This window comes from Gadus chalcogrammus, chromosome 18, assembly GCF_026213295.1.
Source record: "Gadus chalcogrammus isolate NIFS_2021 chromosome 18, NIFS_Gcha_1.0, whole genome shotgun sequence".
Lineage (NCBI taxonomy): Eukaryota > Metazoa > Chordata > Actinopteri > Gadiformes > Gadidae > Gadus > Gadus chalcogrammus.
The window spans coordinates 11,682,207-11,704,210 of record NC_079429.1 but is presented as its reverse complement, the minus strand read 5'-3'; the positions used below and the strand labels follow the sequence as shown (position 1 = coordinate 11,704,210).

Genomic DNA, 22,004 nt, shown 5'->3' with positions numbered 1-22,004 from the left:
TAAGTTACACTGTCCACCACAGGTTGGCGGTCTTCTAAGCAAAACAACCAAAATCATTAGGCTACATCTGTAATCATCCAAATTCACATTGGAGACATTCATATGTTTTACAATTAAAATGTATTTAGGAGCAAAGCAGGTTTCTAGAAGGCTAATTGATATATTCCATGTATTTAGGGGGAGATGTATCCGTAAAGTATACTGACCGCCGATAGATGGCGCTAAAGCACCACTTCTCATCAGCACGACCATCGAAGGAACATGACAGCATGGGTACAACTTCCGACCCAAGCGGAATGGGCGGAGCTTGTCAGAGTTGCAAGCGCTAGCATTATGCTAGTTGTGCATGATGTCAATAGTAGCAGGGTATTTATAAATGCTAATAAATGTTTAGAAATAACGTAATGCATGCAATGCTTGATGACCATATTATCCATAGCCAGAATATTGATCTAGATCGGCTGTGTTCGGTTATCGTCTCGGGTCCTAAAAGACCACCTGTCCAAAGTAGGTGTCTGGTTAGAAAGGTGCATTCTGTGGGTGCCAGGGATACCCTACTCCACACAATTTTAATGTTAATTCCTAAGTCTTAGACTTATTGATGGCAGCCCGACAGCCCTTCACGGACAGTGATACTGCGGATGAAGCAGTGAGGGCGACGTGTGATGATGCAACCACATGCAAAAGGTAGATTTTAAATGATTTCAGAACCAAATGGACTATGATTACTCGGCTCAGCATATAGAACTACCTCTGGAACGGTTTTAAATAAAGTCATTTTCATCAGTATCCTCTTAAATATCCATCTTTGCATATTGCGCGGCTTTTACTCTTGTATGACGTTTCTGTTTTAATTAATCAATGCTAAATCTTCCGTTTCCTTAATTGTGTTTTCTAGGTTTGCAAGCAGTAAAGGATACTGGAAAGACCCCTATATCCAGTACTTTGTCAGATCAGTTGGGGAACGAAAGGCTCCAGAGATCAACCGAGGCAAGTTGTAATATTTTACATCAGATTGTTTTTGTGTACAGCACAAAACATAGTACCAAATATTAACTTGAACAGTCCTTTACTGTTATATTTTTCTCTTTCTTTAAATTATTGCTTCTGGTTTGTAATGAAGCTATTGACAGGGGTGTTTAAAGGATGCCTTTAAGTGTAAGCGTTTGAGTGAGTAGTTTTGTAGTGGTGTTTAACTGTGTTTTGGAGCAGCCAATCAACCGCTTCTACCTGACCTTGTCTCCTAGGTTACTACGCCCGCGTCCGAGGAGTGAACAATCTCCTAGACAAGTTTGTCAGGAAAACAGACTGCAACTGTCAGATCATCAACCTTGGTGCTGGGCTAGACACAACCTTCTGGAGGTTAAAGGTACAGGGAGTGAGAGGTGGTGATTAGGGCTGTTTGTCTCTAAGCAGAAAGGTTAATGGTTCGAACCCCGATATCCGCAGACTATCTGTAGACATCCTTGAGCAAGATAATCAATGTTGATAACTTTTGATTAAAGTGTCTTACTTAGTGACTTATTGACTTGGTTGTAAATAGCTTACAAATTGTACTTAAATGTGCTGTACCATAGTGTGTTGAAAATATGTTAATTATAATCTAACTGTGTGTGTGTGTGTGTGTTTTTTTATTTGACAGGATGAAAACCTCATGCCTAAAAAGTATTTTGAAGTCGACTTCCCAACTGTGGTCGCCAGGAAAATACACAATATAAAGTAAGCCGATCACTCTTTGTATCATTTTACATTTCCAGTTCCTTGCAGAGCTATTCAGCGTTAACGTGTTGGGGGATACAGAACCGAATAATTAAAAAAAAAGCCATGTCCCTGTACCAAATTGGACAAATAGCTATCATAAAAATGCCTGGTTGCCAAGCATATAAGTGTATCTTCTGGATAAAACATTCACTGTGAAACATAAATAAGCTGTAAACAATCCTTTCAACAAGTCCTTCATGGATGAATAAATAAATGCTAGATTAAAGGTGTGCATGTTTGTCTAGTCATTGCATGAATGTTTTTCAGCTCAATGTGTAAATGTCGTGTTATTATGTGGTAGGCTGTGTATTTGACCTGTTCTCTTTTCCCTCTGTGTTAGAACAAAGCTGCCTCTTTCCAAACCCCTCATCGAGACGCACAGCTCAGACTCCCTACTGCTGGGTGGGTGACACACACAAAAACACACGTGCTTGTCGTTGCTTTCATCAAAACAAATTCTTCTTACTTTTCTTTATTTATAATGACCATATACGGATATGGTCTTTTCAGATGGTCACAGTCTAGACTCGGATCGCTACTGCATCATCGGCCTGGACCTTCGGGATGTCGTCACCTTGGACGAGAAACTGAGGAGGTTTCAACTCAACCCAGAGTATGTAAAAAAGGAGACGATATGTTATGAAAGTTAAAGCTCAATCAGCAGATCTTGTTCACCCACATTGTTTTGATTAAATTGTGTTTGTGATCCTAAAACAAACAACGATTAATATATTTCCAAAGAAATACTAGCACTGCTAGACATTTCAATGTAAAAAAAAACATGAAATGGTGCTAGTTTAAGGTCCCTGGAGAAACTTCTTGAACAACACAGACTCAACTGCCCCCCCTAGTTTAGTGGCGTCATTATATTCCATGGTTGAAATTCATAAGCTGTTCAGCTTTCTGATGTATATATCGGTATCTATTTGACAACAACTATTACACCTTCAATGCTTTATCAAGGGACCAAGAATGAGGGGTTAATATATTATTATGACTTGGCCTTATTGAACTTTAATATCTGATTATTTCTATGATGTAATACACCAAGTAATGGCAGGTGTAGTTGGACTAATCCGGTGTATGAAGTTTATTATTTTGTATTATGTGGGAGGGGAAAAATGTCCTGCAAGTTTTTAATTCATATCAGTATGATAATTACACCAAATGACCGCATACCTCAAAGGACACAAACCTGTTTAGCCTATTTCCTAGTAGTTGCAGTGTGTTTGAGTGGTTAACCTATGATGCGGGTGCATTGAGAGATAAATTAATGTTTGTCATGTTTTTGGTCGGATGTTGCAGGATAGTCTAGTGCAGGGGTCAGCAACCTTTTCAACATGCAGTGACAGTTTGACATTTTCTCGTTAATGGGTGTGCCTTAAGCAACAATATATATAAAATTAAGCTGAATTATGACACAGGGACCAAAAACTTTTGGGAGACCTGGAATTGTACTATTTCCGTATAGTCCACAATCATGCATCAACATTTTAAATATTTTTTTGGTTATATTTAAAACAAGGGTTTACGAATTATAATTACATATGTCCCATCTTAAAACACCATTTTCAGAATCTCATTAAAAAACATATTTGCACTGTGAGAGATGTCAAAAACGAGAACATATGAGAATGCTGGAACCATCCACATCAATATCTTTAAGAAATGTACAGCTTTGTAAAACCATGTGAAGGCGATGCATACAGGCCACTTGCAACAATATTTTAAAATTTTCTTCTCTATTATACACAACCTAGGTTCAAAAACTATTAATTGATCCCGTTTCAGAACACTAATTAGTGTAACTTATTTAAACATATTTGCACTGGGAGGAAATGCCCAAAACAGAATAAAGTGCAAAAAAAAATCTGTGGTAATGATTATGCTGCCGCATTGTGCGGTGACATTTTTTGATAATAATAATATATATATATATTTTCTTTTAAGTGTGCCAATGATAATGCTGCCCCTAGGCACGCTGACCCCTGGTCTAGTGGTTAGAGTGTCTGACTCGTAGGTGTGTGTTTGATCACCCAGTGTCTGTTATCTACCCAAAGGCAAGTCAGGCGGATGCCCCTCAATCATGAGATGTAGCCAAATCATGGTGTCCGCGCGGGTAGTAAAAGGTAGTAAAACATAAAATAATAAATGAAGGCACTTGAAAGGTAGTAAAAGTTAACAAACGCAATTTGACTGGTAGTACATTTTTCACCACCACCTCAATATAAAATGAGTTTCAATTTTTTGCTTAATATTTGTGTTCACATGTTTTAACTTCATCTAGCCCAAAAAATACAGTATACATTTTCCGCCTTTTCCCCTCAGAGTTCTGTAAGGCTGAGTTTCTAGCTCTATGAGAGAATGGGTAAAAGTTTACACAAACGGGGTTGACGACCCGACATTTAAAGACTGGCTGAAGCCCGTGATGGGCAATGACCGAGAAGCTTTTGCTCGTTGTGCAAAAAAACGATGAATGTGACATGGAACGGCATTAAAGCGATTAAATCACAAAACGCTTTGAATTTTCACCAGCAGCTGCTTCGTGCGAAGGGGGAGCAGCTCTATTTTGTTGTTTTGCGGTGCTAGCAGCAGCAGCACTCGGGCTACAGGGATCGCTGCAGTGTCACATTTATGAACAAGTGGGGCTTTGCATACCCCCCGCCCCGTGTTGGTAGTAAAAAATATTGTGGCGGTGTAGTAAAAGGTAGTAAATTCATCTCTATGTTTCCTGCATCCCGCTTTGGGATGAGGGCGCCTTCTCAGTTATAGTGAGTAGTGCGCTGAGGGTAGCGCGCTGAGGACATGTGATCTGGAAGAGGGTGTCCCTAGGCTCTGTGGCAGGGACTTACAGGTCGCAGAAAACCATACGTTGAACTTCCTGGTTTCCCTTCTTCTTTAATGTTCTTGTTGTTTTCGTGGCCGCTCTCGCATGGCATTGTGTGTTTCACAAAACCCCCCTGTGGCAGCACGGAAACCAACTCCTCCCTGCAACCCAGGCTTCAATTTCTGTGTCTCTGTTTCGTCTACTTCCTCTGCCCATTTGCACGAAGATTGGTTACATGCTTGTGTATTTATTTATTGAAGGGAAACAAAAACATATAATTTCAGAGGAGCACAAAGAAAAAAGATTTAAAGTTTTATTTGTAAGGTTTTCATGAAGAACGTGAACGTAGTGACGGTGAATACACCCTACCGGTTCTGAATAGCCGCTTTGGTTAAACCCGTAGTTTGCGTTCTGCCTAAAAACTTTGAATGTTCGGTGGATAGTGGTGGTGCTTGTTAGGTCTAAGTGTGACTAAGGGCCGACTGGGCAGAGCCTTAGGTTAGAGGAAAACCCACCAGAGAGACTGCGTCATCCATCGTGTACACAACCTCTTGTGTTTTAGAGGCTGTGGTACTAATGGAGTATAAATAAGTGACAGATATGTTTCTTTCCCCTCCGTTGACTTGTTTATACTTGGACTCTTTTTTTCAATCCTCTAGTGGCATTTAGAAGAACACGCCCTTAAGGCTTTTACATACGGCAAGACCTCACAGCCGTGACAGCTAGTGCTCGGTGAATCGTGTGCTTGTCAAAGTGATTAGCCTCTCTGGACGCAGAAAGGCCTGCTGTAATCAGGAGGATTGGAGCGGAAAACAGTTTTGAAGTGAGTTTAGTTGACACACCTGTCATTTAAATTGCAACACAGCAAACCAGTAGGCCAGTCAAATGAATACATGAGAACCATGAGACTCGCTCAAAACACAATTGAATCAAAACAAAGGCAGTGTGCAAAATTGCTGATTGTTGCTTTAAATTACTTGCAGCTGAATACAGATAAAGACAGAATAGCACAATAGTACCCTTATTGTCATTTTGCATGCTTTAGTCAATTTATTTTCCTCTGTACCCCCCCACCTACCCAAGGCTTCCAACCTTGCTGCTGTCAGAGTGTGTGCTGGTCTACATGAACCCCGTCCAGTCCTCCAAATTGCTTGCATGGGCTGCCGAGAGTTCCACACGGCCAGGTTCATCAACTACGAACAGGTGAGCTGGGGACAAACAAAAGCTGCCCGCCACTGATAGGGACGGACATAAACGGCATAAAAGTCCCATCCGATTGGGTTTAGATTGAGATACGATTGACACAAGCCCCCATAAAACCATCACATCTAGGGATCATTTACTCGTATGCGTGGACAGGTTGTACCGGTCAACTTTTTATGCATATCAAGGGAGCCAACAATGAATTGTTCTATTTATATTATTAATGGTAAACCTGATCATGTCTATGAAGTCATGGCAGGTGGTTATAGCAGGAGAAACGCTCCTCTGTTGTGTTCCTCCCCCATAGGCCAACATGGTGGACCGCTTCGGTCAGGTGATGATCGAGAACCTGAGGCGGCGCCAGTGTAACCTGGCAGGTGTGGAGGCCTGCAGGTCCCTGGACTCTCAGGTACACACACACCACTCACCACCGCGGCGCAAGACAGGTCATAATAGGACACTGCAGACGCACGTCAATGAACACTGGAATTTGTTGATATCAGCCATTTTCCTGATCTCTGAGTTAGTGAATTCACGCAGAGCTGCGTGTGGTCAGACCTTTTGTACTCTAAACGTGTGTGGTGTGTGTGTGTGTGTGTGTGTGTGTGTGTGTTGTGTGTGTGTGTGTGTGTGTGTGTGTGTGTGTGTGTGTGTGTGGTGTGTGTGTGTGGTGTGTGTGTGGTTTCCATGCTTTGTTTGTGTGTGTGTGTGGGGGCCCTTTGTGTATGTGTTTGTGTGTTTCTCCATGCTGTGTGCGTGTGCGTTTCTTCAGAAAGAGAGATTCCTGCAGGACTGGTGGGAGCACGCTGACGCCCTGGACATGATGACGGTGTACGGCTCCTACCCTCAGGACGACCTGGCCAGGTGTTGTGTGGGTGGGTGGCTGGGTGGGTGGAGTTTATTACCTCACATTCCCTGTCCCTACATAACCTGGCTGTCTCCTGGCCGGCGCTGCTGTGACCATGAACCCTTAATGATAGTAGCAACAGGTTAAGACATCAGCTAAAAGCTAATACCAGGGTTAACCTGGTATTAGTGGAGTTTATTACCTCACATGCCCTGTCCCTACATAACCTGGCTGTCTCCTGGCCGGCGCTGTGACCATTGAACCCTTAATGATAGTAGCATCAGGTTAAGACATCAGCTAAAAGCTAATACCAGGGTTAACCTTGTAAAACGTATAACTGTTATAAAGTTAGTTAATATTCTAAAAGTCCAAATTGGTTTATTGTGCAATCGTATAAAAAGAACAAATGCATTTATTGCCTGTGCAATTCCCTGCTAGAATTGAGAGTTGGAGTTCCTGGATGAGAAAGAGCTGTTTGCAGCAGCTTCTTCAACACTACTTGCATCTGCTGGGCCAACAAGGACAAACTAAGACCCGGTGAGAGTGGTGTTTTGTAACGTGGCTCTTCATAAATGAGGCTCATTAAATGAAAGCGAGCCATTAAGCTAACGGTTGCTAACCCCTAGCACAACCTGGGCTGTTGGTCGTTAGGTAAGGTGATCCTGACCCCAATAAAAGTATGTTTTGTTTGAATCAAACCAAGGCCCTCCTTTCTCTGCTTTAGAATGAGGATGTATATTTTATTGATCCATGTTTGACCCTTTGGAAATTGTTTTACAGCGCAACGTTGTCATAAGGAGTTTGTGTCTTGCTAAGGAGGCCTACAGGGTAGAAGAGTTCCAGACATTGGGATTCAAACCCAGCTGTCGAGTCAAACAGGCCAAACCGCTTAAAAATACCGTAGTAACAGAATGTTGTTTCATTGCTTATGGTCTTTTTAATTCCTCAGGTCTTTCCCAACTCTCCTTTGACGTGAAGTTCCCAGCTACCTGCTCGACCCCTGTGGTAACCATGGTAACCAAATAGTGCCAGGACAGCCAGACAGAGGATGTGCATGTGCAGACCCAGCTTCTGCTATTCAGTTAGAAGATTAATAAAATGGACAGAGCATCGATCTCAGCGGAACGGCGGTTTGACCCTACGAGATACGAGACAAATATGGGAGATATCGAGCACTTCCTGCCATATTCTATCTCTCTCGCTCTCGCTCTCTCGCTCTCTCTTCCCCACCCTCCTACTACTTCTTCTTCTCCTACTACTTCTTCTACCACTGTTCTCCTATACTTTTCTCTCTTTTGGTGGTTGTGTATCACATTGAAGAATTGAGGCTGTTTAATCGATTTACGCGTCTTACTTAGAATGTTTGTGCCATTGAGTATTTATTGATTGATTGGACGATCAACCTGTCTTTGCTTGTAGTTTGTCATTAAAAGGCCACTTCTTGAATGTTTGCCGATATGGAAAATTTGGAATGTGGAAACTCAAGAGAGTCTGGTTTATGACTTACCGATTTTCCGAACAAAAACCTAATCTTGACCACTCCTTGGCTGTTGAATAAAACTTATTTTTTGTGTTAATGGCCAGGCTTAGTGCCGTCGTTGGCTGGTGTCACCATCTTCAGGGTCTTACATGTTCAGTGTATAAGCATCTGTCTTCACAAGGCAAGTGTCCCTCTCTCTCTCTCGCTCCGCTCTCTCTTGCTGTTCAGTCAAACCCCCTCAGACAGACTAGAAGTTCCTCCAGCCAACGCAAGCATGGTACCACCGGGCAACTGCTGTGTGCCTAGTGGATGAGTTTAATTTGACTTATTCTTTATTCTATTATATTTTATTCAGGCGTCAATGCAATGTGATTGAACTTGGCCCTACATTTAGGAGATCTGACGGATTTACTTTGAAATAAATGCTCAAAATGTGGAATATGTGCGATCACTTTTTTTTGTTCCATATTTTCTACCATTTTTTGTGAAGTAAACCACAAATATATTTCTTATAATACTTCTTGCAAGGCATTAATGTCAGTTCTTTTCAAACTTTTCAACAGAAAACAATGAATGGGTTTGCAGAAAGGAAGGAACCGGATAGCGCATCAACCCTCATTAACAAGCCCATTTTATAGGACTCATCGTATTCCTGGGGGACGGCATCAGATGACAAAACCAAACCAAGAAGAGAAAGCCACGGGGATTGTCCATGGACCTTTTTCTCCATCAGAGCAAAACAATCCCACCACACCACCAACGCACACACGCACCCCTCCTCGCATCACATCCCGACACCTTCAAGCCCGCGTCCACTTTCCACATAGAGACAGGAGAAGAAACCGGGCAAACCCACACCATCTTCCACCAGAGACCGCCAGTGAGATGTTTTCTTCAGTGACTGAGTCCAGGCTAGAGATCTTTTAATGTGCTGATGGGGCTGAAGGAGGAGAAGAATGGCCCCCGCTCAGAAAAACGGAGAGTACACGTGCGTGTTTCCGGGCGTACCTGCAGCCCTGCCTGACCGAGCTGTTTGGGCACACCCTCGTTTTGTCTTTGTCTGCTGTGTGTCTGTGATCGGGAACCAGGGGGTGGAGGGGTGGTCCAGCCGGGCGCTCGCCCATAGCTGGCGCTGGGGGTGCTCATCACTGTCCTGGGGGAGATCAGGTAGGCAGCAGGTGGAGTTTTCCTTTGGGAAGTGTGAATGTTGATCTGGAATGAGGTGAAACCTGTCAGTGTTTTTTTTGACTTTTCTTTCCATTATATTTGCGATTGAAATAGGAAGATAACGTATTGTTATTTACTGTATGTGTATCATATCGCGATGCTATCGTTATCGTTAGGCTTTCTATTTATCAAGCCCTCTTGAATTTCTTCACATGGTTAATTATTAAATGAATTTAACTTTAAAGAACTGCAACAAAAAATAATAACATCACTGAGGTTTCAGTGTGTAGTAGTTCATGCAAGGGCAGCCTGGTGCTTCGGCTCAGTGATTCAGTGTAAACACTAGGAAAGTGGGTGGATCAAGTTAGTGAATATAAAGATGACCATGAATAACGAATGTGCACGGCAATTCTGGTGAAGTTAAATATTCTCCATAATCCACTGTTGCTGGTGTTGTTGTTCCAGTGGTGGTCACTTCAATCCAGCTGTGTCTCTGAGCTTGTACCTGTGTGGAGGCATGGAGCTCCCCCCTGCTGGGCCCGTACATGGTAGTCCAGACGTTGGGGGGGATGATAGGCGCCGGTCTGGCCAAGGTAAGAGACAATAATGATTCTGATTTGCGTGAAGTGTCACCAGGACGACTCTATTACTATTTTATGAACATTAAACGTTGCATCGGCTGTCTCAAATTAAAGTATCAAAAAAACAAAGTCATAATATGGATGAAGGTTATTAGAATTATCTTTCATTTTGAACAAAATACAGTTTACGATCAAAAGGTTACAGGGTTTTAAATCGTAACATCTTCCCACGAAAGACAAATAAACTAAAATAAACAATGATTATACAAATAGATTTATATGATTTGCGTTTGTTTCAAAAGTGTACTTCAGACAGAAGTACCCGTACATGGGGTGGACACTCCTCTCGGTGCTGGGGTGTCCCAGCTCAGACCAGTCCTCCCTATTCTCTCCAGGCGGTGTACCCCGCTGCCCTGTTCAACGCTGCGTTCGGCGGGGCCTTCACCGCCGTTCAGCTCCCCGCCCAGGCAGCCGGGGCCGCGGTGGCGGAGACGGTGGTGACCCTGTTCCTGACCTCGGTGGTGTGCCTGGGGGTCGCCAACGCTCGCACCCGCAGCCAGATGGCTCCGCTCTGCATCGGCCTCACCCTCAGCTCCTGCGTCCTCGCCGGGTAAACTGCCACCTATCGCTCCTACGGCCGGGAGCTGATGTTCTTGGTTTGAGTTGTCTGCCTACATGAGTGTGGATTGAGGAGTGTCTCGATCAAGTGTTAGCTTAGGTACCTGACATTAAGGAGCAGGTCGGAGCTGGGCTATAACGGCAAAGAGGCCAACTGCTGGTAGGCTTCCATTGATTGAGGTTACGAACCTTTGAACTTTTCACCTAGTTCGCAAACTCCCTGCCCTGCCCTGCCCACACGATGCCCCGCAACTTTTATGATCTCTTTGTTATAGACCAGGAAGTCAAAAGGAGTTTAAACTGTGGAAGATAGATAACCAGAGTCCATTGCCTGCATGTTATTAATCTATACCACTCCACAAGAGTGGCTTATGGTCAATGCAGCAGGGGTCATACTAATGCTGCTATGGGCCTTACTCCCCAAGAGTGGCTTATGGTCAATGCAGCAGGGGTCATACTAATGCTGCTATGGGCCTTACTCCCCAAGAGTGGCTTATGGTCAATGCAGCAGGGGTCCTACTCATAATGCTGCTATGGGCCATCTTGGTACTAAACCCTGGCTGGATGGGGCCGGGGGCCACAAGGTGTAACGTTGGCTGTGTGTGTTTCAGAGGGGCCGTGTCCGGGGCCTGTATGAACCCAGCCCGAGCCTTCGGCCCAGCGGTGGTGGCCAACTACTGGAACTATCACTGGATCTACTGGGTGGGGCCCCTCTGTGGGGCCCTTCTCACTGTCACCTTTGTTCGGTGTGTGCTCCTCACTGCTATTATATCATATCATTGTATTTTCATTATTATTAGAAGTATTAAGTTCAGTCTATTGGTTTCTTCCACAGGTTGTTTTTATATTTAAACACACGTTTGCAGTGAATGTCACCTACAGGATGCTGAAATGTTACTTGTCACAGTGTGTGATTTGTTTCACTGTGAAAAAACTAAATTTTTGGTTCCAAAGGTTGTATTACATCGAAACGCACTGTTAAATAGTCAATAGATTTGGGCTATAAATCCTGGTTGGATATAACGTTGACCTGAAATACCTGCATATGCTTTTTATAATGGTTAATCTTATCATCGTGCACCTGACGTAAGGGTCCAGTGGTGCAATCCGTCACCGTGCAATGCTAAAATAATCGGTGGAGTGATTCCGAGATTGGCTGTTCGAGGCTAACCTGCATCATAGTACAATTTTATTTTCACTGCATGGTTGGCGGGTCAGCAATATAATAGAATATGGATCAAAATAAGAATACCTTGTTAACTACCTGTGCTTGCCTGTTTTTGTGTTTTATAGTATGACCAAATACACAAAACACTAAATATTCGTATTGGTTTTATTTTATATTTCTCTTCATATAACTGTGCACGCTCCAATGAAACACAACACACGAGCAACCCATTGACCTACATCTGCCCCATGCAGGCTGTTGTTTGGGGACCAGACGACGCGTGTCTTACTGAAATAAAACATCTTACGTCGACGGATCACCGGCAGCACTGCCATGTTGATGTCAGACCAAAACAACCAAGAACTTGTGGGTCAACTCTGTTTTCTCAGGAGCAGCTACATACATTTATTTTTGTCCAATGTATGTTACATTTTTGGATTCAAAACCCATTCATAAACCATGCATTTTAAGTATTTAGTTTATTCATGTGTTGATAATCATCATATAGGAGTTGTACAATGTATTGAAAGTCTGGAGGTGAATAAAGTTGCAACAAAAATGTACGCTACATTGGAGGCGCCTACTTTGATACAGACAATCAACCTTCTATGGTTGATCAATATCTACAATGTGTTTATAACAGTTTATAATAGTGTTTATTTTTTGGGGCGAAGTCCAAAACCTAGTGGTTTTTTTATATGGCAGATATAGGGTTGTTCTTAGAAACACAACACATAATCATAAAACTGTTGCAACAAAAAAACAATAAGATTTGAATTGATATGGTTAAATGGCCAGAATGTCATACTGGGTGTTTTGCGTCGTTAACCAAGTGTTATTTAGGTAAAAATGCCTAATTTGTCAAGTGGATACTCTATATGGCTAACTTGAGATATATTCAGTTGGCTTCCAAATATAGGCCTCACTTAAGTTGTATGGAATATAAAGTGACGATTTAAAGATAAAGTGTACTTTTCCGCCTACATTATGCACAGACATTCTGCCAATTCTGCGATGACGATCCAAGATCCAAGATTTTTTCCATGCATTGATGATAATTATGATGATTGTGCTGAAGAGGAATTGTCCATATTGCCAACATTATTGCCCTGGTTAATATCATAGTACTGACCTGACCTTGAACTCCACAGACACTCTCACCCACACACACTCTCATTCACTCACTCACTCACTCACTCACTCACTCACTCACTCACTCACTCACTCACTCACTCACTCTCTCTCTCACACACCACACACACACACACACACACACACACACACACACACACACACACACACACACACACACACACACACACACAATACTTAGACACACATAGACACACAGAAACTCCTGCTGCTGTATTTATTAGAGTCATATTCAACCCTTATCAAGTCTGAATAGAGTCCAGGACACACTTTCAGGAAAGTAGGGCAACTCCTAACTCGTCGTCTGAGAGAGCTCAACTAGAGCTAAGGTTAAGACAATAAGACACCTCCTCTTCTCTGGTCAAGGTACCAGTTCAAACATTAGCTCGTCCGTTATTTCCACTAACCCTTAATGTTTTACGAGACAATAATCAATCCGGCTGTAGAATCATCCCCGTCTCGGGTATAAGAGTAACTGCTTCTTCTGCCCTCCATTCTGTCTTAAACAAGCTGAGTCGAGCTAGGCCGCTGAGGTGAAGAAGGACTCCATCAGCGGTCCCCTTAATCCCTACAGAGCCACCCCACCACCAGCGCCACCAGCACTAGTTCAGTAATCCATGGGCCTGATGAAGATGGAGCTGGAGGACACGGAGGCCAGCCTGATGGACAAGGGGAAGGCGGTGGCGGTCCCCCGATTGCCCAACCGTTACGAGAAGATCTTCCAGCCGTGCCTGGCCGAGCTGATAGGCACCATGTTCTTCGTGTTCATCGGCTGCACGTCGGTCATCGAGAACGTGCCGGCGGCCGGGAGGCTGCAGCCTGCTCTGGTGCACGGTCTGGCCGTGGCTATCATGGTGGCCGTCATGGATAACATCAGGTGATTAAAGGTTTTAATCATAGCTTCATCCTGGAGCCACTGTTTGAGTTGCAAGACGCGTTGCCGGTTTCTAAGGCAACTGGATACAAGTGCAGCAAGGGTGAATAGAATGAACTAGAATGGAATGCAATGGAACTTAATTTAATTGAGTTGAGTTTAATTTAATTTAATTTAACCTAATTTTATTTCATTTCATTTCATTTATAAAAAAAATCCCAGTCCTGTTAAGCCATATGTATCTATTTAAGTACAGTCCTCCTCGTGTCCGCTGACATTTCTGTGCTATATCTCTTCCAGTGGCTCTCACTTCAACCCTCCATTCACCATCGCCATCTACCTGTGTGGAGGCATGGAGCTGGTGATGGTCGGCCCCTACCTCGCCAGTCAGCTGATTGGAGGAGTACTAGGAGCCGGCATGTCAAAGGTCGGCCTCCAAGCATTTTCTAGCATTTCAGACAATGCATATTGGAAGACAATCCTTGATATACAAACGTTTGATCCAAATACCTGAATATCATGAAATAGAATAGAATATAACTGTATTTGTCGCTCTATTCGATTTGCCCATGTACAGGGCTGGCATAATCAGTGTAACTGCCATCATAAACATGAAGTGTAGATATAAAACAATTAAAAAACTAGTACTACTACTTCTACAACTACTACTACAACTACTAAAAATATTAATATTACTTCTGCTAATACTACTACAGATAATAATAATAATAATAATATTAAATAATATTTTACTACTACTACCGCTAATATGTAATTTGAATATGAAACACTATTATCATCATTTTGTTTCCATCAGTTCACAATCGTAACCCTTCTTCTGTCTGTAGCCACTAATACGTTTACAAACCAAAACAAACGTTTCCCCATCGACTAACATTGACATCCAAGGCAGCTCATCCCATGTTCCTCCCACCCCTGACCTCCCCCCCCCCCCCCCCGATGCCTGACAGCTCATGGTCCCGGCCGACCGCTACCTCAATGCCACGGGCGCCGCCTTCGACATCCTGAAGACGGAGTCGCAGCTGCCGGGCGCAATCTTCGGCGAGATGGCCATGACCTGCCTGATCACCATGGTGGTGCTCCTGGTGGCGGTGAACCCCAAGACCAAGACCCCCCTGGCCCCCTTCCTGGTGGGCTGCACCGTCATCATCAACGTCCTGGCCGGGTAACAGAGGCACCACCACACACCCACACACGCACACACACACACACACACACACACACACACACACACACACACTTGTGTAAACCTACATGTATACTGTTTTGTTTATACATATAGATATGTACACAAACATATCCGTACACACAAATGCACACAAATGTATCTACTCACATCTGCACACACATATCAGCAAACACACACACACACACACACACACACACACACACACATACACACATATGCACACGAACATACAGTATCTGAAAACATATGCACACAAATACACACACACACACAAACATATATGCATACATATGAACACAAACATATGCAAACACAAATACACAGACACAAATGCAGACGCACGTGCACACAAACACACACACAAATTAATTGTCAAATAACAACAGCTAGTGTCTCACCACTAAATTCATTATATTCACTGCATCTTAAATAAACAATATCTAAAGCTGTTTATTCACTCATTTCCTCATTCACTCCTGGGCTGATCTCAGCGGGGACGTGTCGGGGACCTGCCTGAACCCGGCCAGAGCCTTCGGCCCGGCGGTGATGACCAACTACTGGACCTTCCACTGGGTGTACTGGTGGGTCCCATCGGGGGGTGCCTGATCGCTGCTGCACTGCTCAGGTGAGGGGCCGACACGCCAAGTAGCTCAGCTTTCATTGAGGAACATCTTTGAAATAAAACCTGTAGTACAATTTCGAAAACCAACTTAAAACCGTTTTTTGGTTTCTTCCCAGGCTGATTCTCGGAGATGAGAAGATAAGATTGATCAATAAGTGATCCCTCTGAGATGTTCGTTTGGTAGCGGTATGCTGTTTGAGACGAGGGTTCCTGATAGGATGTCCCACTCCACGGTTGTTACGCCATGTCTTGAAGCTCCTGTGGTACTTATGTTGTCTGTGTTGTTAGTGTTATTATTGTTATATTTTCTGTGAATAAACCTAACCTTTTAACTAAACTATATGTGTCGTCTCATTTGTACCAGATATTAATATCAACTAGTCACCGTCAACTTTAACAAGGTCCTTAAACATATGGGCATAAAGCCATCAAAGGGACCTTGACCCATGTCTGCAGTTGTGCTTTGTGTGAACCTTTGCTGGGAGTCATGATGGAATACAATATTTTCCTTTGGGCATAGAAATCTAAAGATAAAATGTATACCACTACTACTACCACTTCTACAAATATAACGTCTTCTAATAATAAAAGTGTCTACTACTACCAATATTAATGGTACTACTTCTACTAAGCCCTCCAAAAGGGACCTCGCTGAACAGCATGTAAACACACAGATGCACCCTCACAAGGGTCCTCCTTCTGTAAGACCACATCCCAACGAGCGAGGCCAGATAACTGTCGACTCTGTGTGACGCCGTGGGCCTCCGAGCCCCCCCTAGAGTTGACCCTCTGCTCCCGTTCCCCCTGGCATCGTTTGTCTTCATCCCGTTCAAGACGCTATCGTTTTTAGGGTGTTTAAAGGTGACATTTTGAAAATCTGCCTCTTCTGACATCACAAGTGGGCGAGTTAGGTTTTTAACTCATTCAATATACCATATCCCCCCCCCCCCCACACACCTCCCAAAATACTTTTTCCAAACGATTGCTGTATAGATTGTTGTATTCTATGCATCAAATGTTTTGGTCTTTCAATCGATCGCCCCAGGATGCAGATATCGGCTCCATAGCAGATATCAAGGCAGAGCAGCGGAGCGGACGCCTACATGGGCGGGCCCGTGCAGCCTCAGATAACAGCCCGTGGTGCATCGCAGATAGCGCTCACTTGGTGAGCTCCGTGTGCTTTAAGGGCACTTATATTTTATGCAGCATTACTCAAACACAAGGCACACCATTTGCGTTGCATGGAAGAAATCCCATTTTACAAATATTAAAGGGACTGTCATTTTAAGAGAATTAAACAGGAACAGGAGAATTGTCAAATCGAACAAAAGGTTTGAAATATGCCTACACTTCCAAATGCTATGCAGGTTTATTTTTTAGCAAGATCTGTAATGCTCAGCGTTACATAATTTGTATATCATATACACACAACAGGTTTTGTGTATATGATATATATGGCTACATCATTTTGTATATATGATATATATATGGTGTATATATGGTATAATAATGGTAGGTTAGGGTTTCTGCATTTAATCTATTTAGTATATACAACATATAATATATATATATATATATATATATATATATATACATACATACAATTTATTATATACATACATACATATATATATATATACATACATACATACATACATATATATATACATACATACATAATTTATACTGAAGCATTAAGCATGAAACAAGAAACGTTTTTTGTGTATATGATATATATGGCTATATCATTTTTGTATATATGATATTATATGGTGTATATATGGTATATAATAATGGTAGGTTAGGGTTTCTGCATTTTGTCTATTTAGTATATACAATTACTAGTATTTAATCGTAACACCATTTTCAATATATATATGTATATTTATATACATATACATATAATATTCATATATATATATATATATATACATACATATATACATACATACATAATTTATAATGAAGCATGAAGCATGAAACAAGAAACGTATAGAGCCTGATTAGCCCTCTGATAAGTGAGGGTGGATCCCTGGCACAACTCCTGCACCTTCTCTGCCCCAAGAGATTATCAAGAACCTATTTAGCAATGCTAATGTCAGTCAGTGTAATAGCCTACATCTTTAATATGTGTGTTAAATCTATGTTATCCGACATCCTCCTTAAGAAATTACGCCGCATATTTAACCTACACATTTGATCCAATTCATTCTACCTCACAGTTTTAGGCCTACATTGTTTCTGTTGAGCAAAATACCAAAAAAGGAACAAATCCTCATTCTTCAAAATTACAACATCAATAATGATAACAATAATAATATATCAATACATAATTATAATACATAACGTCAGTATTGTAAGTATCATTATAATCATCATATAGGCCTACAAATAAAATAAAATCATAATAATACAAATCTAACAATCCATATGCATGTGTCGTTTGTAGAACTCGGAAATGTAGACATTTCTCAAACCTTGCTAAATGTATGGGCCTGCAAAACAGCGAAACTTCAAGAAACATCTGGTTCGATGGGTTTATCTGAAGCCTATCATCTCCAGCCTATTGCAGCTCGTTCCGTGAATAGGGGCCGGCGGTGGGAACCCTTTAAAAGCCGAGGGTGGAGAGCGAAGGGTATGATTTAGTTTGATCTTCTACTGAAGCACCAACACACATCAGCAACCATGGTTGAGTGGACAGATAGTGAGCGCGCCATCATTAATAGCATCTTCTCCAACTTGGACTACGAAGAGATCGGCCGCAAGTCTCTGTGCAGGTTTGCACCCGAATGTTGCCCCATATGTCGTTAAGAATGCATTGTGAAACTAAAACTCGTATATTTTTTTGACACCACTAATGAATTAACGCATCGTTCCCCGTCCTCTTGCAGGTGTCTGATCGTGTACCCCTGGACCCAGAGGTACTTCGGCGGCTTCGGCAACCTGTACAACGCAGAGACCATCCTGTGCAACCCCCTGATCGCCGCCCATGGCACCAAGATCCTGCACGGTCTGGACCGGGCCCTGAAGAACATGGACGACATCAAGAACACCTACGCCGAGCTGTCTCTGCTCCACTCTGACAAGCTGCACGTGGATCCCGACAACTTCAGGGTACGATCATGCACGAACCATCGCCAGTTATTCTCACCTCACGGTGCTCTGTCGGAGTTTTTCTTAACGAACCTGAACCCCACTTAACGTCTTCCTCGCTCCCTCACATGTGCAGCTGCTGGCCGACTGCCTGACCGTCGTCATCGCCGCCAAGATGGGCGCCGCCTTCACCGTGGATACCCAGGTGGCGTGGCAGAAGTTCCTGTCTGTCGTCGTCTCCGCTCTGGGCAGACAGTACCACTAAGCTGATATTCAACAAAATGCAGATTTTCTTGAATAAACAAAAAATGAAAAAAAATTGTACTTTCACTTCGTTGTATCCTCATTTGTTATTGCTGTAATGTTGGGGTGGCTGTGTTTCTTGGTTCAACACGCTCAGGGCTGCCATACCTCCCCATGGCCTGTCGGCCTACATCGTCCAAACAACGGTTTTGATGCTTAATGCTTGATTTTTTTTTGCAGACAGCCAATAAAAAAAAATAAAAAAAAGAACCAGGCAACCACCACACAACCAACCAAACAAATAAACAAACAAGCAAATTACCTTAGTGTAAGAGCCATACAGGCTGCGTCATCCTGATGGGTTTTTATTACACGGGTTTCGGAGGATGTTTGGTTTGAGTTATTAAGTGAATACAATTCAATAGCATACCGACAATACATTATTTTGGATTTAATCAAGATATTGTTTCTGTATTTCTGTCGAAGATGGGAAAAAATATGAATTGTGGAATCGGCTGTTGAATAAATAACCACATATCCCAGATCATTGAATATATCGTTTAACCTAATTCCAATAAAAATTGAATTTCACAGTTTTAGGCTATGGTTTCTGTTGAGCAAAATACCAAAAAAGGAACGAATCCTAATTCTTCAAAATTACAACATCAATAATGATAACAATAATATATCAATACATAATTATAATACATAACGTAGGTATTGTAAGTATCATTATAATCATCACAAATAAAATAAAAATCATAAAATACAAATCTAACATTATATTTACCAGCTACTCTCTCCAGTTGTGCTTTAGAAACGTGCTTGTGCAGCCCTTCTTGTGAATTTGTCCCAGCCTATTTGATTTTGTATTATGGGCCTATAGAAGTAAAGGTCAGGTAGTGCAGTACACTCAATGAAAATCCATATGCATGTGTCGTTTGTAGAACTCGGAAATGTAGACATTTCTCAAACTAACTTGCTAAATGTATGGGCCTGCAAAACAGCGAAACTTCAAGAAACATCTGGTTCGATGGGTTTATCTGAAGCCTATCATCTCCAGCCTATTGCAGCTCGTTCCGTGAATAGGGGCCGGCGGTGGGAACCATTTAAAAGCCGAGGGTGGAGAGCGAAGGGTATGATTTAGTTTGAACTTCTACTGAAGCACCAACAACACATCAGCAACCATGGTTGAGTGGACAGATAGTGAGCGCGCCATCATTACTAGCATCTTCTCCAACTTGGACTACGAAGAGATCGGCCGCAAGTCTCTGTGCAGGTATGCGCCTGAATATTGCCCCATATGTCGTTAAGAATGCATTGTGAAACTAAAACTCGTATTTTTTTTTGTTGACACCACTAATGAATTAACGCATCGTTCCCCGTCCTCTTGCAGGTGTCTGATCGTGTACCCCTGGACCCAGAGGTACTTCGGCGGCTTCGGCAACCTGTACAACGCAGAGACCATCCTGTGCAACCCCCTGATCGCCGCCCATGGCACCAAGATCCTGCACGGTCTGGACCGGGCCCTGAAGAACATGGACAACATCAAGAACACCTACGCCGAGCTGTCTCTGCTCCACTCTGACAAGCTGCACGTGGATCCCGACAACTTCAGGGTACGATCATGCACGAACCATCGCCAGTTATTCTCACCTCACGGTGCTCTGTCTGAGTTTTTCTTAACGAACCTGAACCTCACTTAACGTTCCTCCCTCCCTCACATGTGCAGCTGCTGGCCGACTGCCTGACCGTCGTCATCGCCGCCAAGATGGGCCCCGCCTTCACCGTGGATATCCAGGTGGCGTGGCAGAAGTTCCTGTCTGTCGTCGTCCGCTCTGGGCAGACAGTACCACTAAGCTGATATTCAACAAAATGCAGATTTTCTTGAATAAACAAAAAATGAAAAAAATTGTACTTTCACTTCGTTGTATCCTCATTTGTTACTGCTGTAATGTTGGGGTGGCTGTGTTCCTTGGTTCAACACGCTCAGGGCTGCCATACTTCCCCATGGCCTGTCGGCCTACACATGTCAACATCGTCCAAACAACGGTTTTGATGCTTAATGCTTGATTTTTTTTTGCAGACAGCCAATAAAATAAAAAATAAAAGAACCAGGCAACCACCATACAACCAACCAAACAAATAAACAAACAAGCAAATTACCTTAGTGTAAGAGCCATACAGGCTGCGTCATCCTGATGGGTTTTTATTACACGGGTTTCGGAGGATGTTTGGTTTGAGTTATTAAGTGAATGCAATTCAATAGCATACCGACAATACATTATTTTGGATTTAATCAAGATATTGTTTCTGTATTTCTGTCGAAGATGGGAAAAAATATGAATTGTGGAATCGGCTGTTGAATAAATAACCACATATCCCAGATCATTGAATATATCGTTTAACCTAATTCCAATAAAAATGTACAATTTAGCCCGTTAATTTCAGTGCTTTTTATTTATTATAAAAAAGTTATTAATAAAAAAACAATTAGTATTATTATTATGAACAACAAAATGATTATGATTAGCCTATTATGATGATTATTAATAATTTAACTATTTATTACAATGCTAAAAATCATAATCATAATAATAACAACATTATCAGAGTATAATTCCTAATCATAATCATAATAGGATTATAATCATGATATAGCCTAGGTCTTGTAATCGTGACCTTGAAAGGCGCCTCTAAATTAAATGTATTATCGTACTGCTACTTGAATGAATGAATGACGATTGTAACGATGGTGATGATGATGATGATGATGAGGATGATGATGATGATGATGATGATGATGATGATGATGATGATGATGATGATGAGGATGATGATGATGATGATGATGATGATGATGATAATTGTTCGTTATAACAGGTTGTCTTTACCTTACGTTGTCTTTTAACCGTTATTGCATTTATTTGTTTGTAAAAGTAACAAATAAACCTTGATCACCAAAAAATGACTTGCCCTGTCTTCTCTTCCCTGATTCTGTTATTTATCTCCTTTTATGGATTTGACTAGCATAATAACAATACAAATCTAACATCAAGCCATAGAGCTCTGTCCAGCAGTGCTTTAGAAACTTGCTTGCGCAGCACTTGAGCCCTTTTATGGAAGCATATATGTAGCAAAATTCAAATGGCAATGCA

The 22,004-nt window shown here is 42.2% G+C and overlaps 2 protein-coding genes and 3 pseudogenes across 2 annotated transcripts; all 5 read left to right on the top strand.

The window, feature by feature from the left end:
* The first annotated feature begins 282 nt into the window (after positions 1 to 282).
* On the top strand, positions 283 to 9,002 carry LOC130371832 (leucine carboxyl methyltransferase 1-like; annotated as a pseudogene).
* Position 9,003: 1 nt separating this feature from the next.
* On the top strand, positions 9,004 to 12,209 carry LOC130371831 (aquaporin-8-like; annotated as a pseudogene).
* Positions 12,210 to 13,315: 1,106 nt separating this feature from the next.
* LOC130371400 (aquaporin-8-like) lies at positions 13,316 to 15,829 on the top strand. Its single transcript, XM_056577172.1, has 5 exons — positions 13,316 to 13,681; positions 13,979 to 14,105; positions 14,650 to 14,864; positions 15,380 to 15,513; positions 15,627 to 15,829. Exons 1-4 carry the CDS (start codon positions 13,422 to 13,424, stop codon positions 15,492 to 15,494), a joined length of 717 nt encoding a protein of 238 aa, XP_056433147.1. The 5' UTR covers positions 13,316 to 13,421; the 3' UTR covers positions 15,495 to 15,513; positions 15,627 to 15,829.
* A 2,357-nt stretch (positions 15,830 to 18,186) lies between these two features.
* On the top strand, positions 18,187 to 18,922 carry LOC130371410 (hemoglobin subunit beta). Its single transcript, XM_056577184.1, has 3 exons — positions 18,187 to 18,287; positions 18,402 to 18,624; positions 18,740 to 18,922. Exons 1-3 carry the CDS (start codon positions 18,196 to 18,198, stop codon positions 18,866 to 18,868), a joined length of 444 nt encoding a protein of 147 aa, XP_056433159.1. The 5' UTR covers positions 18,187 to 18,195; the 3' UTR covers positions 18,869 to 18,922.
* A 1,059-nt stretch (positions 18,923 to 19,981) lies between these two features.
* Positions 19,982 to 20,705, top strand: LOC130371412 (hemoglobin subunit beta-like; annotated as a pseudogene).
* Positions 20,706 to 22,004: the final 1,299 nt, after the last annotated feature.